The sequence below is a fragment of the Pelophylax lessonae genome (genome assembly GCF_965119305.1).
Source record: "Pelophylax lessonae genome assembly, chromosome: 4".
NCBI lineage: Eukaryota > Metazoa > Chordata > Amphibia > Anura > Ranidae > Pelophylax > Pelophylax lessonae.
The window spans coordinates 467,934,670-467,947,997 of record NC_138771.1 but is presented as its reverse complement, the minus strand read 5'-3'; the positions used below and the strand labels follow the sequence as shown (position 1 = coordinate 467,947,997).

At 47.3% G+C, this 13,328-nt stretch overlaps 1 protein-coding gene across 2 annotated transcripts in view; it reads left to right on the top strand.

Annotated features, from left to right (window-relative positions):
* Positions 1-13,328, top strand: part of RNF145 (ring finger protein 145) — a 196,085-nt gene that overhangs the window by 68,523 nt on the left and 114,234 nt on the right. For both annotated transcript variants that reach the window (XM_082253143.1, XM_082253144.1), the window contains exon 5: positions 5,493-5,728. In XM_082253143.1, coding sequence (XP_082109269.1) covers positions 5,493-5,728 — 236 coding nt within the window. The remainder of the gene's footprint in view (positions 1-5,492; positions 5,729-13,328) is intronic.

The following is a 13,328-nucleotide window of genomic DNA, read 5'->3' as shown; positions in this document are numbered from 1 at the left end:
CTTCCAAAAGCCCTTTTTTAATAGCTGGTTGCCTATACACTTGATTGTTCCTGTAAGTGCTCATATCTATGTGCATTGCTGACAGTGGAAAGAATGCTGTTATTGGTGGCTGCCCATTTGTTCTACTGAACAAGCAGCTACTGCTTGGCTTTTTCGTTGCTGTGCAACCTGGCCTTGGAAATCCTTTTTAAATGAGTCACACTGGGGTTGATATACTAAAGCCGGACATTCATATGTCAAATTCCGAAAAAATTCCATAACTAAGAATTTTATTTCAAATTTTGCACCATTAGTGGGCTGCGATTTTTGTTCAGTCATCGTATTTAAGTGTTGGAAATTTTTGAAAAAACAAACCAATCTCTAATCAATGATTGGAGAATCGTGCAAGAAATATAACCGAAAAGGAAATGCGCATGAGCTGTGACCAAGAAAGAAAAGAAGATTCCCTGCCAAGAAAATTATTTTTTGTAGCAACATAGAGGTTCACATAGAGGTAAAATTAAATGCTTAGTTGGTCAAATTTCGAAATGAATAGTGGCATCATTGGATCACAAAAAACACATGAAATTTCCGATTTTTGAAGACAGATATTTTGTTCAGAATTTCACCCATGTATGGCCGGCTTAAAACTGAAGAGTGCAAAATCTGGTGCAGCTCTGCATAAAAACGAATCCGCTTCCAGGTTTTCTTTTTTTCCAAAGCTTAATTGAATAAGCTGAAGTTAGAAGATGATTGGCTACCAAGCACAGCTGCACCAGATTTTGCACTCTCCAGTTTTAGTAAATCAACCATTCTGTCTCTACATGGTCAAAACAGAAAAATGGCCTACCTCTTAAACCCCTGATTCACATCTATGCAGTTTCCAGCAGCTGTGTTTGCTCTGGCACAACAGCTCATTTATTTGAATAGGCTGATGTACCTCTGAAAACGCAAGAAAAAAGTCCCTGCACCAAAGATGCAGCAGGGAAACTGCATAGTGCAGTTCCCAGTGCATGGGATGTAATCAGGATTATTGATATCCCCACGCATCTCCTAAGCAGCATCACATTTGTCTCTGCTGTTGTGGGAAGGCGTGCGATTACATGAATTCCCACACCCGCTCAGATGTTAACCTAGCCTAAAAGAAGAGGTTTTATACTTCACTTTTCACCGGCCCTTATTTAAGACTTCATTGCAGTGCTGCTCCCTGCCACTGCAGGTATTTAGCATTTCTAGGTGTGTAAATACCTGCTACCCCAACTAGCTCATACATCACTACAGGACAAATACGAGCCAGCAGAAGGAACCACTTAATGGGCGAAATATAGGTTTTCGATCCATCTGACCTTTTGAAACCTCCCAGCGGCTAAGGAGCTTTTCAAAACATGGGCTGTCAGAAAGTTGTGTAACTCTGCTTTTTACAGGTAGGTCTTTTTGCTGTTTTGACCCTATAGTGATGTGGTCACTTTAAAGTGTATGTCCAGCCAAAAGTTTTGGATAGCCTAGGGAACAATACAACCTCTGTCTGGTTTGAACTGCTATCTGGGCCTTTCCCAGTGCACAATCACCTGAAGTTAGCAGCATATAAGCCAGACGTCCCTAACCTTTTTGGCACCAGGGACCGGTTTCACGGCAGCCAATCGTCCCGGGGAGGGGCTATTCACTGAGTCTACCCTCAGCCCTTACAGCACAGTCCCCCCCTTATAGCCGTGTTCTCAGTTCCTCTTCACGTCACAGCCCCCCTTTACATTACCCTTTACATTACAGTGCTTCTTTACAGTGCAGTCCCCTTTACATTAATAATGTAAAGGGGATTGCACTGTAAAAGGGGGCTGTGAGGTAAAGGGGACTACACTGTAATCATTATAGTGCCCCCTTACAGTGCAGTCCTCTTTACATCACAGCCCCCCCTTTCCTCTCCAACATCACACTTCCCCATTCTATTCCCCTGCACAGGACTCCTACCTTTGGCAGGGCAGTCCGTGTGCCCTCTCCTGGCTCCCCAGCCTGGCCGACTATGTCATATCAGCAGGGCGGGGGGTGGGAGGAGCTCCCGCCCCCTTCCCTGCTAGTTGGATAACATTATCGGCCAGGCGGGTGGAAAACACAGCAGGAGTGAGCGGCAACTGCGGTCTGTGATAGCCCTGTGCAGACCGTGGTTGTCATCTCATGCTGTGCAGCCCAGTCATCAACAGGCACCGGTCCACGGCCCTGGGGTTTGGGACCCTTGATATAAGCCATTACCTTTGACTGCCCTGCATTGTATTCCAAGATATGGAATATACAGGGAAGTCAAAATTCCCATGTTTTTGTGTTTTTTTTTTTTTTTCTTTATATTAGGAAAAGAAAAAGGCTACAACCCGTTTTTTTTTTTTTTTGTTTTTTTTTTATTTTTGTGTGCGTGTCACAGTCGTGAAGGGAGGGGACATCTTTGTGACAAACCCAAATAGTAGTTAAAACCTGACAAGGTTTCTAGTCTACACACTATCCAAAATGTAAAAATAGCATTTGGCTAGACATACATTTTTTAGAGGAACAACATTTTTACTTGCCCTGACCAGTAGTCTAAAGACCATTGGCTAAACTTGCTGATACATTCTAGAATTCTTTGAATCCATTCATTTTATAAAGGAATAGGCAACAATCATCTAATTTCTATGGGGTATAAGGCCCCATGCACACGGGGCGTTAGAAAAAACGTACGTCAAAGTTAGTTCTGACGCCGGAAAAAGCAGCTGTAAAAACGTGCTTTCAGTAGCTTTTTCCATTGGCGTTATTGCACGTTTTGCCACGTTGCTTTTAGCAGCGTTTTTTTTTCTTCCATTCAAAATCAATGGTTCCCTATGGGAGCCTATTGATTTGAATGGAGGTCGCACCGCAACACCGCAAGTCGGATCCGACTTGCGGGGTCACTTGCGCTGTGGGAATCTTGAGGGGGAACTCCACGCCAAAATGTGAAAAAAACGGCGTGGGGTCCCCCCCCCAAGGTTCCAAACCAGGCCCTTCGGGTCTGTTATGGAATTTGAGGGTAGCCCCATGCCGAAAAAACAGCGTGGGGTCCCCCCCAAAATCCATACCAGACCCTTATCCGAGCATGCAGCCCGGCAGGCCAGGAAAGGGGAGGGGACGAGCGAGCGGCCCCACCCCCCCCTGGACCACACCAGGCCACATGCCCTCAACATGGGGGGTTGTTGGTGCTTTGGGGCAGGGGAAGCTCTGCACCCCCCACCTCAAAGCACCTTGCCCCCATGTTGATGAGGACAAGGGCCTCATCCCCACAACCCTGGCCGGTGGTTGTGGGGGTCTGCGGGCAGGGGGCTCATCGGAATCTGGAAGCACCCTTTAACAAGGGGGCCCCCCAGATCCCGGACCCCCTCCCTATGTGAATGGGTATGGGGTACACTGTACCCCTACCCATTCACCCCATAAAAGGCAGTGTATGGAAATAACGACAAGAGACGTTTTGGAAAGTTTATTAAAAATCTTCATCCGACTCTTCTTGTCTTCTCCTCTCCGGGGTCTTCTGCTCTTTTGCTGTCCGCCCTTCTTGTCTTCTCCTCTCCGGGGTCTTCTGCTGTCCCCTCTTCTGCTGTCCTCCCTTCTTTTCTTCTCCTCTCCGGTCTTCTGCTCTTTTGCTGTCGGCTGTCGGCTGTCTTCTTCCTCCGGTCCTCCTCCTCCGACGTCTCCGCTGATTATGCCTATCTCCGGTCTCTTCAGCTTATTATATAGCCATTAGGGGCGTGGCCCCGATGACGTCATCGGGAGGCCCCGCCCCCTCATGTCACAGATGACGTCATCTGTGACATGAGGGGGCGGGGCCTCCCGATGACGTCATCTGTGACATGAGGGGGCGGGGCCTCCCGATGACGTCATCGGGGCCACGCCCCTAATGGCTATATAATAAGCTGAAGAGACCGGAGATAGGCATAATCAGCGGAGACGTCGGAGGAGGAGGACCGGAGGAAGAAGACAGCCGACAGCCGACAGCAAAAGAGCAGAAGACCGGAGAGGAGAAGAAAAGAAGGGAGGACAGCAGAAGAGGGGACAGCAGAAGACCCCGGAGAGAAGAACACAAGAAGAGGGGGACAGCAAAAGAGCAGAAGACCCCGGAGAGGAGAAGACAAGAAGGGCGGACAGCAAAAGAGCAGAAGACCCCGGAGAAGACCCCGGAGAGGAGAAGACAAGAAGAGTCGGATGAAGATTTTTAATAAACTTTCCAAAACGTCTCTTGTCGTTATTTCCATACACTGCCTTTTATGGGGTGAATGGGTAGGGGTACAGTGTACCCCATACCCATTCACATAGGGAGGGGGTCCGGGATCTGGGGGGCCCCCTTGTTAAAGGGTGCTTCCAGATTCCGATGAGCCCCCTGCCCGCAGACCCCCACAACCACCGGCCAGGGTTGTGGGGATGAGGCCCTTGTCCTCATCAACATGGGGGCAAGGTGCTTTGAGGTGGGGGGTGCAGAGCTCCCCCTGCCCCAAAGCACCAACACCCCCCCATGTTGAGGGCATGTGGCCTGGTGTGGTCCAGGGGGGGTGGGGCCGCTCGCTCGTCCCCTCCCCTTTCCTGGCCTGCCGGGCTGCATGCTCGGATAAGGGTCTGGTATGGATTTTGGGGGGGACCCCACGCCGTTTTTTCGGCATGGGGCTACCCTCAAATTCCATAACAGACCCGAAGGGCCTGGTTTGGAACCTTGGGGGGGGGACCCCACGCCGTTTTTTTCACATTTTGGCGTGGAGTTCCCCCTCAAGATTCCCACAGCGCAAGTCACCCCGCAAGTCGGATCCGACTTGCGGTGTTGCGGTGCGACCTCCATTCAAATCAATAGGCTCCCATAGGGAACCATTGATTTTGAATGGAAGAAAAAAAAACGTATAACGTGGCTTAACGCACGTTAAGCAACGTTATAGCAAAGTTATTCAGCTGTTAGCAGCGTCAGGCGTTTTTAACGCTGTAACGCTGGTCCTCAGAACGCGCAGGTGGTGGGTTCTTGTTGCAGCCTAAAAACGCCTAAGCCACTTACAGCTCAAAAACGTCTGAGTGTGCATGAGGCCATAGAATAACATGGAGGGGCGTTTTTAGGCTGCAAAAAGAAAACGCCTGACGCTGCTTACAGCAGCGTTAAAAACGTCCCGTGTGCATGGGGCCTAAAAGTATAAATGCTTTATATGATAAAGTTGCTCAGCTAAATAATCTTTAGTATTAACAAAGTTTCTAAACTGTTATGGGAGGGATGAATGACAGTATATTGCATGATTTTTTTTCTTTTCCAGTAGTTTTTTGGCTAGAAGTAGTACTAGAAAAATAGATCTAAATGACCCATAGCAACCAATTAAATGTTTTGCATTTTCTTACTTGCGCAAGGAAAGTGACCCCCCACAATCTAGTTGCACTTTCTCTTGGTATAAGTTTTCTGATTGACCCCCTTTACCCAGGAAACAAATTGCCTCTAATCACATTTTTATGTTACCGGAGGTGTAACTCGTGGTCATTGTGGCATTATGTTACAGGCCAGTTGGTCGTCTGTACTCTCTGTTCCTGTGTGATGAAGACAAAACAGATCTGGCTTTTCTCGGCTCACATGCTCCCTCTGCTGGCTCGCCTCTGCCTTGTTCCTATTGAGACCATCGTCGTCATTAACAAGTTTGCTATGATTTTCACTGGACTCGAAGTGCTGTACTTTTTGGCATCCAACCTGCTGGTGCCTTTTAACCTTGCTAAGACAGCATACAGGGAGCTGGTTCAGGTAAAATGTTTTATATAAATGCTGAAGAACTATTATGAATCTTGTTTAATTTGACATGTTGCAGTATTGATCTACATGGGTGTGGACATTTTTTAAAAATGTACTTGTACAAGGAACTAATTTGGGGTCCCAATCAACTTGTCCTGATAAAAAAAATATATATTTTTAACCAAAAACGTATTTGAATAAGTTGAAGGGTTGATGTTTTTTATTAGGTAGAAGTGCATTTAGGAATGTCTGGGGCTTTTAAAAACGAAAGGGGCTTTATGGGGACTTAAACTTTTAATGTTTTTACCATTGTGCTGTTTCTCTTAGGGCTCTTTCACACGGCCGTTCAGTTTTTTTTGCCCGATCAGGTCTTTTTTTTTTTTTTTTGAAACGGACACGTTGAAAACTGAACTGAAAGGACGAAAAACGGATGTCAGCGGATGGTCATCCGCTGACATCCGTATTTACATAGAGATACATTATGTCCATGTGAAAGAGCCCTTTCTCACCTCCCTGCCTGTCTCCAGCACCATACCCGGGAACTGGCAAGGAGGTGAGAGATCTTGCAGTGTGACAATTGGGTGCTTGTAGGGAAAGGGAAGTGTCAGGGCCTCTTGGCACTCAGCAGAAGCGCATTTGCTAAGTGAGTAAACGAGGCGCCAGCACAAATGAAGGTAAAAAAAAAAAACTACTAGACTCCTTTAGGTTACCCTTGCACATGGAAACACTTGGGTGCTCAGTACAAGCGCATGCTGAGCTGAGCAGCCAAATCATGCTCTGGTGTCCACTCCGTTAACCACTTTTAAGACCATGCTTTCCTAATTAGAACCCCCAAATATATTGCGGTCATATGAATAAAATGGCGGTTAATGCAATTTTTTATTTCACACGGTATTTGCGCAACAGTTTTTCAAACACTATTTGTTTTTGGACAAAATATACTTTTATGAACGTTAATATAAAAATGATACCTAACATTTTGCGCGCGCTCGTGGAATAGTGACAAACTACGATACCTAAGTCTCCATAGGTGACATTTTAACATTTTTTACAGGTTACCAGTTTAAAATTAGAGGAGGTCCTGTACTAGAATTATTGCTCTCGCTATAAAGTTTGCGGCGATATCTCACGTGTGGGACGACCACCGTTTACATATGCATGCGCGACCTACGTATATGTTCGCTTCTGCACATGAAGATGGGGTAAAAGAAAATGTTTTCATTATTTTATTAAAAAAAAAAAAAGTTTTTTAACTGTCCCTTAAAAGCACTTTTATTGCTATGACAAGAAATGTAAACGTCCCTTGTGATAACAATTGAGCATGACAGGTCCTCTTCATGAATACATCTGGGGTTGTTAAAACCCCAGATATCTCTACCCCTTAAAAACATCAGATCAAAAAATAAAATGCATTGATCTGATGGTCTCCAAAAAAAGAAAAAAAAATTGTTTACATCCGCCATAAACCAGAACTGACATCATGACCTTGTTCCCGGCCACCTAGATTATAGAGGTGAGGAGAGGCAACCTAGTGTCACCTCGATGGCAAGCCGCGCGAACCGCCGGATTTGTTTCCTGAGCTCGCTGGTGTTTCTCAGGCTTACCATTCTCACCGGTAAGCCCAGGAAGCAATTTGGCTGTTCACGTAACTGGCCATAGAGGTGAAGAGAGATGATCTGGTTTCTCCTCACCTCTATGATCTAGGAGGCCAGGGGCAAGGTCAAGATGTCACTTCTCGTTTATGGCGAATGTAGACTATTTTTTTTGGAAAGCATCAGATCAGTGTTTCCTGGGCTTGCCGGTGAGAATGGTAAACCTGAGAAACAGACGAGGGGGGGTTAATGGCCCCTCCCGTTGCTTCTAAAAGCAATTTAGCGGCTAATCAGCCGCTCGGACCGCTTTTAGTAAAAAGAGAATCGCCAGCTGAACATAGAGTAAACCTTGCTTGCAAAAACTGAGACGAGAGAGGGCTATGCAGTAAGACCCGCTAGCACAAAGGTGAATATATACCTTCTAAACAATGAAACAAAAAACAAGTGCAGCGCTAATAAATGAATGACCTATCATAAAAAGCAAAATAATGATCATGAGTAAGTGAGTGTGTCCATAATACAAAAACAAACTGAAGAGTGAATATCCAATCCTCTATAATAGTCCGTAATCAGCGGTAGAGAATAGGCTGTAATGTGCAAGTGTCTATACACACACCAAAATATAGTGAAAAGAAGTTCATAAGAATGGTGAATCCACCTCGAATGACTATAGCAATCAGTGGCAATGCTCCTCCACCAACATATATATGTGCTTACCAGATATCCTGAGAACATGTATCTTTTTGTTTACAATCTCATCGGGCACTGGAAAGACCCCTTTTAGGGTATAAGGACGTCCTCTCAGCCAAGAAATGGTAGACTTGCTAAATAAATGCTCATCAGATGGAGCCAGAAAAGCTTCATGCATCAGCTACCCAGCTTTCCTCATTCTTTAACATCCAGAAATGCACTAGTGTTTTTTCCTTTCCCTATGTGACTGTGGCACTCTCGTGTGTGGCAGTCACTCGAGGTGGATTTACCATTCCTATGAACTTTTTCCTGAACTTTTTTTTCACTATATTTTGGTGTGTGTATAGACACCTACACATTACAGCCTATTCTCTACCGCTGTTTACGGACTAGTACAACAACAACAAAAAAAAAACACCTGCCTAGCGTCCGGAACATGTATGTCCTGGGTGTCGGGCGATATGATGTCATCCCTGGTTCTAGCAAATGTGCAATACTAAAATCTGCCAAAGTTTAAATGACCTTGCTAAGATTCAAACATTGTACACATTATCAAGGTCACTGAACGGTTGCTCTGAGAGAGTCTGATACAGGACAAGACCTCTAAAGACTGGTTGCAGGGATTCCCAGGCCTAGTTCTCAGTAGTATTCAGTACCACTTTATTACAGTTTTAAAAATTAGTTTACTTCAGATTCTTTGAATAAGTTTGAAAAACATGCATTGCTGGTGACTACAGAAGCTTGGACTAGAAAAACACTTTTTTGTCTATCGTTCATTGACAGACGCAGCTCCATATAATTCTTGACCATTGGGTTATGCTGCCCCCTACAGGAGTAGAACACTAGGCAGGAAAAAGCTTTACCACGCCTATGGGGCCGTCCCTGCAGGCATACACCCACACACTCTGCTATAAGCGTCAGTTTGTTTCTGCTTAGTTTAGTACTTAGTTCCCTCCTGGGACTTCGGTCTTAGCTTTTTTTTTTTTTTTTTTTTGGTAACCTTTTTGTAAAACTTCACTTTTTAGTTAATTTTGTTCCTGTGAGAACTACAAGCAACAGCCGGCTGGGTTTCGGACTGGATATACTAGATCCTTAAGGTCTCCCAGCCTGGCCAACGAACGTTCGCAGGTTATAGTCCAGCACTAGGCCTCCCCACAACAGAGGCCCGATGGATGGTGCTGGCCTCTGAGTAAAACACCTCGCCGGGACACATACGACCCGGGTCGCCCTGAGTCACAGCGTACCCCCTGGCTGTCAGCACCTCCACCCCGGGTGGAGAGGTAGTCTGTTCGGAGTGGTGCCCACCTGATGCCGTTGATATGGTAGGTGTCCCTCCATTTCTCTGGCGGTCCTGGGGTGGACGTGGCCCCCCCCCCCCTCCCCTAGGAAAGTCAGACCCTCGGGTATCCCTCGGTTCCCCTGGCCTCTCGGTGACACCAGGCCCCCCCTTAGGCTCCCCCCCCCCACAAGTAGTTTCCTACTTCAGGAGGGCACATGTATTGTGGCTGCTGTGGCGCTTCTGCGGAGGGGGGGGGGTGGGGGCTATTCTGGTGGGGGCCCCTCCTGGGGACCCCCCTGATGCCATGGTCTAATGACCCTCCTGGGGGGTCGTGGGGGGCCGCAATTTTTAGTAGTTTCGCTCTGCATCAATGTAAAAATGTTCCCATCGAAATGCATGGGCTGCCATGTTTTGGTAGTTTCCCCGAAAGGAATGCATTGGGCGGCCATTTTCTTGGTGTCCACGATCGCTGGACAGCAGGGAGAAGCTAGGGTGACTCTAGTACAGGACCCAGGTTTATCCTGTTCCTGTGTCAGATAGTTTTTCTCATTGCACAGAGCATTTCTATATCCCTCCATATCGTTTTGGTGGTATGTTACTGGGGTCCCTGTAGGTATTTCTCATTCACCCTGCTGCAGGCTGTGCTAGGGCTTGGACTTGTGGTGCTGCTGGTGCAGTTTTGCAGTTTTTTCTTTATTAAGTTAAAAATGGAGTCCCAGGACCAAATCTCACCCACAGACCCCCCTCAGTGCGGTCGCAGCCCCTGTCTGCATTTACAGCAGTTTTGTAAAACCTGGTGTCAAAAGTGGATTTAGTTTTAAAAACTGCCACTAGTAGAAAGCGCCCTAATGCCTTCTCCTGCCACTCTGGTATCCTCAGATTGAGGTAGATGTGGACGCATGCCATCCTGGAAGATCTGCGTCTTCGCATTCTGATGGCGAAGAGGATGTATCCTCGTCAGCAGCCGCGCGGGAAAGCACGCTGGTGGAGGCACTTATAGTGTCAGTGCCGGAAACCCTAAAAATGGCAGATGATTCTACAGCGTTAGGGAGGCAGGTGTCTTTTTGGCCCCCGCAAATCCCAGAAGTTGGGCAAGGTTTTTCCCTGTCCGGAACTTTGTGACAACATTGTCAAAGAACAATGGCGGCGCATCAAACAAATGTTAGTGGTGCCTATGTATATAGACTTACCCTGTGTATAGACTGATTGAGTCTCTGTCCCAACATTTGCATGTGATAGCGGCCTCAATACTGAAACTGGTCTTTGTGATCACTCTGGGGTCACAGACCACAACGGAATGGGCGAAGTTGCTGAAAGGTAACTTGGAAATGAAGCAGCTCTCGCAGGGCCTAATAGAGCTAACAGACAAAATGGTCCAAGCCCTTCTGTGTATATATGTGATGCGTTGCTGGATGCGGCTCCACTGGTAGCCAGAGTGTCTGCGGTAGGAATTGCTATTAGACGCATGGTGTGGCTAAAAAGCTGGTCTGCGGACCAGGCCTCCAAAAAGGCTCTTTCTGACCTTCTCTTTACGGGGGACAGGTTGTTTGGGTCCTCCCTGGATGAGTTGATCAATGGCTTTGCGGGTGGGAAGAGTAATTTTCTCCCCTAATCCACCAAGGGCAAGACACCATGTAATAGATGGGGAGCCTTCATTTACTGCTCATAGGCGGCCCTTTCATACCTCCGGGTCGCAGGAGAAAGGAGCTAAGCCATTCAGGTCTTCTGGGGGTTCCAAGAAGACATGGTCTGGTAAGCCGAGAACAGGCCAATCCGGATCTGCGGACAAATCCTTGTCAGCATGAAGGGACGCCCTCACCCGTTTCTGGGGTGAGGGGACATCTTCGCTTCTTTCTGGAACCATGGACTTCCTTGATAAAATGGGTTCACAAACTGATCCGATTGAGGTACAAGATCGAATTCAGGTTCCGACCGTCAGACATGTTCTTCCCGTCCAACCTCCGCCTATCTTCAGATCTGTTAACGAACCTACGAGAGGCGGTGCAAGATCTGCTGTCGCAGGGAGTGATTGTGCCGGTTCCCTCTCGGGAACGTTTTCAGGGGTTTTATTCAAACCTGTTTACTGTGCCACGAAAGGGTGGCAAAGTGTGTCCAATCCTGGGTCTCATAGCTCTTAACCGCTTTGTGTGGATAAAGAAGTTTAGAATGGAGTCTATTCGCACGGTGGTGGCGTCCCTACATCAGAGAGACTCGTTGGCCCCTAACGATATGAAGGAAACATATCTACACATCACTAGCTATGCTGGACACCAGCGTTTTCTTCGCTTCGCTGTGAGAGAGGAGCACTTTCAATTTGTGGCATTACCCTTTGGTCTCGCCTCTGCTCCCAGGGTCCTCACAAAAGTGTTGGCTCCGATATTGGCACTTCTACTGCAGAGGGAGATTGCTGTCCTGAGGTACCTGGACGATCTCCTGTTAAGAGCAGATTCTCATTCAGCTCTGTTGAGGGATTTGGCAATCACTGCAAGGACTCTGCAAGAGTTCAGCTGGACTATAAATTTTGCAAAATCAGCCCTGGTTCCATCCTCAAGACTAGGTATGTATGAAGGTCTACCTGGGTCTTTCTTAGTCTGGATTCTGCTTCAGGGAGGGTTTTTCTTCCCTTGGACAAGCTGCAGAAGTTGCAGAGGGCGATTCATCCTTCCCAAGATCCAAAGTCTTTGGATTCTAGGATTCGGTTGAGTCACAACACAAAGACTGCTCTTCCATGGTGGCTTCACTCGTTGGCATTGCGCCGGGGCAAGTCTGTCCTTTCATTGTATTGGGCCGTGGTCACCACGGATGCCAGCCTCTCCGGCTGGGGAGGAGTGCTGGGGAATCTGTGTGCCCAAGGGTCTTGGACAGTGGAAGAGTCTAGACTACCGATCAATGTTCTCGAACTCAGGGCAATAACGTTCTGTCTTTGTCACTGGACTAATTGTCTACAAGGTTGTTCAGTCTGGGTTCAATCGGACAAAGCCACAGCCATGGCTCACATCAATCATCAAGCGGGCACCAAGAGTGTCTTAGTGGCCTGGGAGGTGCCGAGATCTTGAAATGGGCAGAGAATTTTGTTCCGGCTCTCTCCGCGGTACACAGCCAAGGTGTGGAAAACTGGCAGGCGGACTACTGTCAGGTGTTGGATCAGGGGGAATGGTCTCCACACCCAGAGGTGTTTCATCTCCTGTGTGCTTGGTGAGGGGCACCCGATGTTGACCTGTTGGCCTCTTGGCTCAACAAGAAGGTTCAAAGGTTTGTAGCCAGGTCACGGGATCCCCTAGCCGACGCCGTAGATGCACTCCTTGGGGTCATTATCGGCTGATCTATGCGTTTTCACCGCTTCAACTCCTGCCGAGACTTCTGCGCAGAATAGAAGCGGAGGGGATTCCAGTCATTCTGGTGGCTCCAGACTGTCCTCGTCGGTCTTGGTATGCAGATCTGGTAAGATTGGTCGCCGATGCTCCTTTTCGGAAGATCTGCTGTCTCAAGGGCCAATCTTCTATCCTGCTTTACAGTCGCTGGCTTTCACAGGGCTGACTGTTAAAAGCCAGGTGTTGAAGAATAGGGGTCTTTCTGATTCAGTGATTCCTACACTGTTGAAGGCCAGGAAGTCTACTTCCAGGAAGATCTATCATCGTTCATTTCACGGTGTGAATCCATGAAGGTGCATCCTCGCCTCTTTTCGGTGGCTGGGATCTTGAATTTCCTTCAAAGAGGTGTCGAGCAGAAGTTGGCCCTGGCTACTATTAAAGGCCAAGTGTCGGCCTTGGCTGTGTTTTTTTCAACGTCATTTAGCCTCCTTTTGAGAACATTATGGAGATCCCTCTGCTTACCTTGTCTCAGAAGGTTACCTTTTTGGTGGCTTTCCTGCCATTTGCCTTATTTGGTGGTCCGCAAAGATAAAGTGGTACTTCGACCTAGTCTAAACGTTTCCTCCGAAGGTGGTTTCTGATTTCCATCTAAATTAAGACATTGTGCTGCCTTCTTTATGTTCTAAGCCCATGCATTCTAAGGAAATTGCTTTGCATTCTTTGGATGTGGTTCAGGCAAT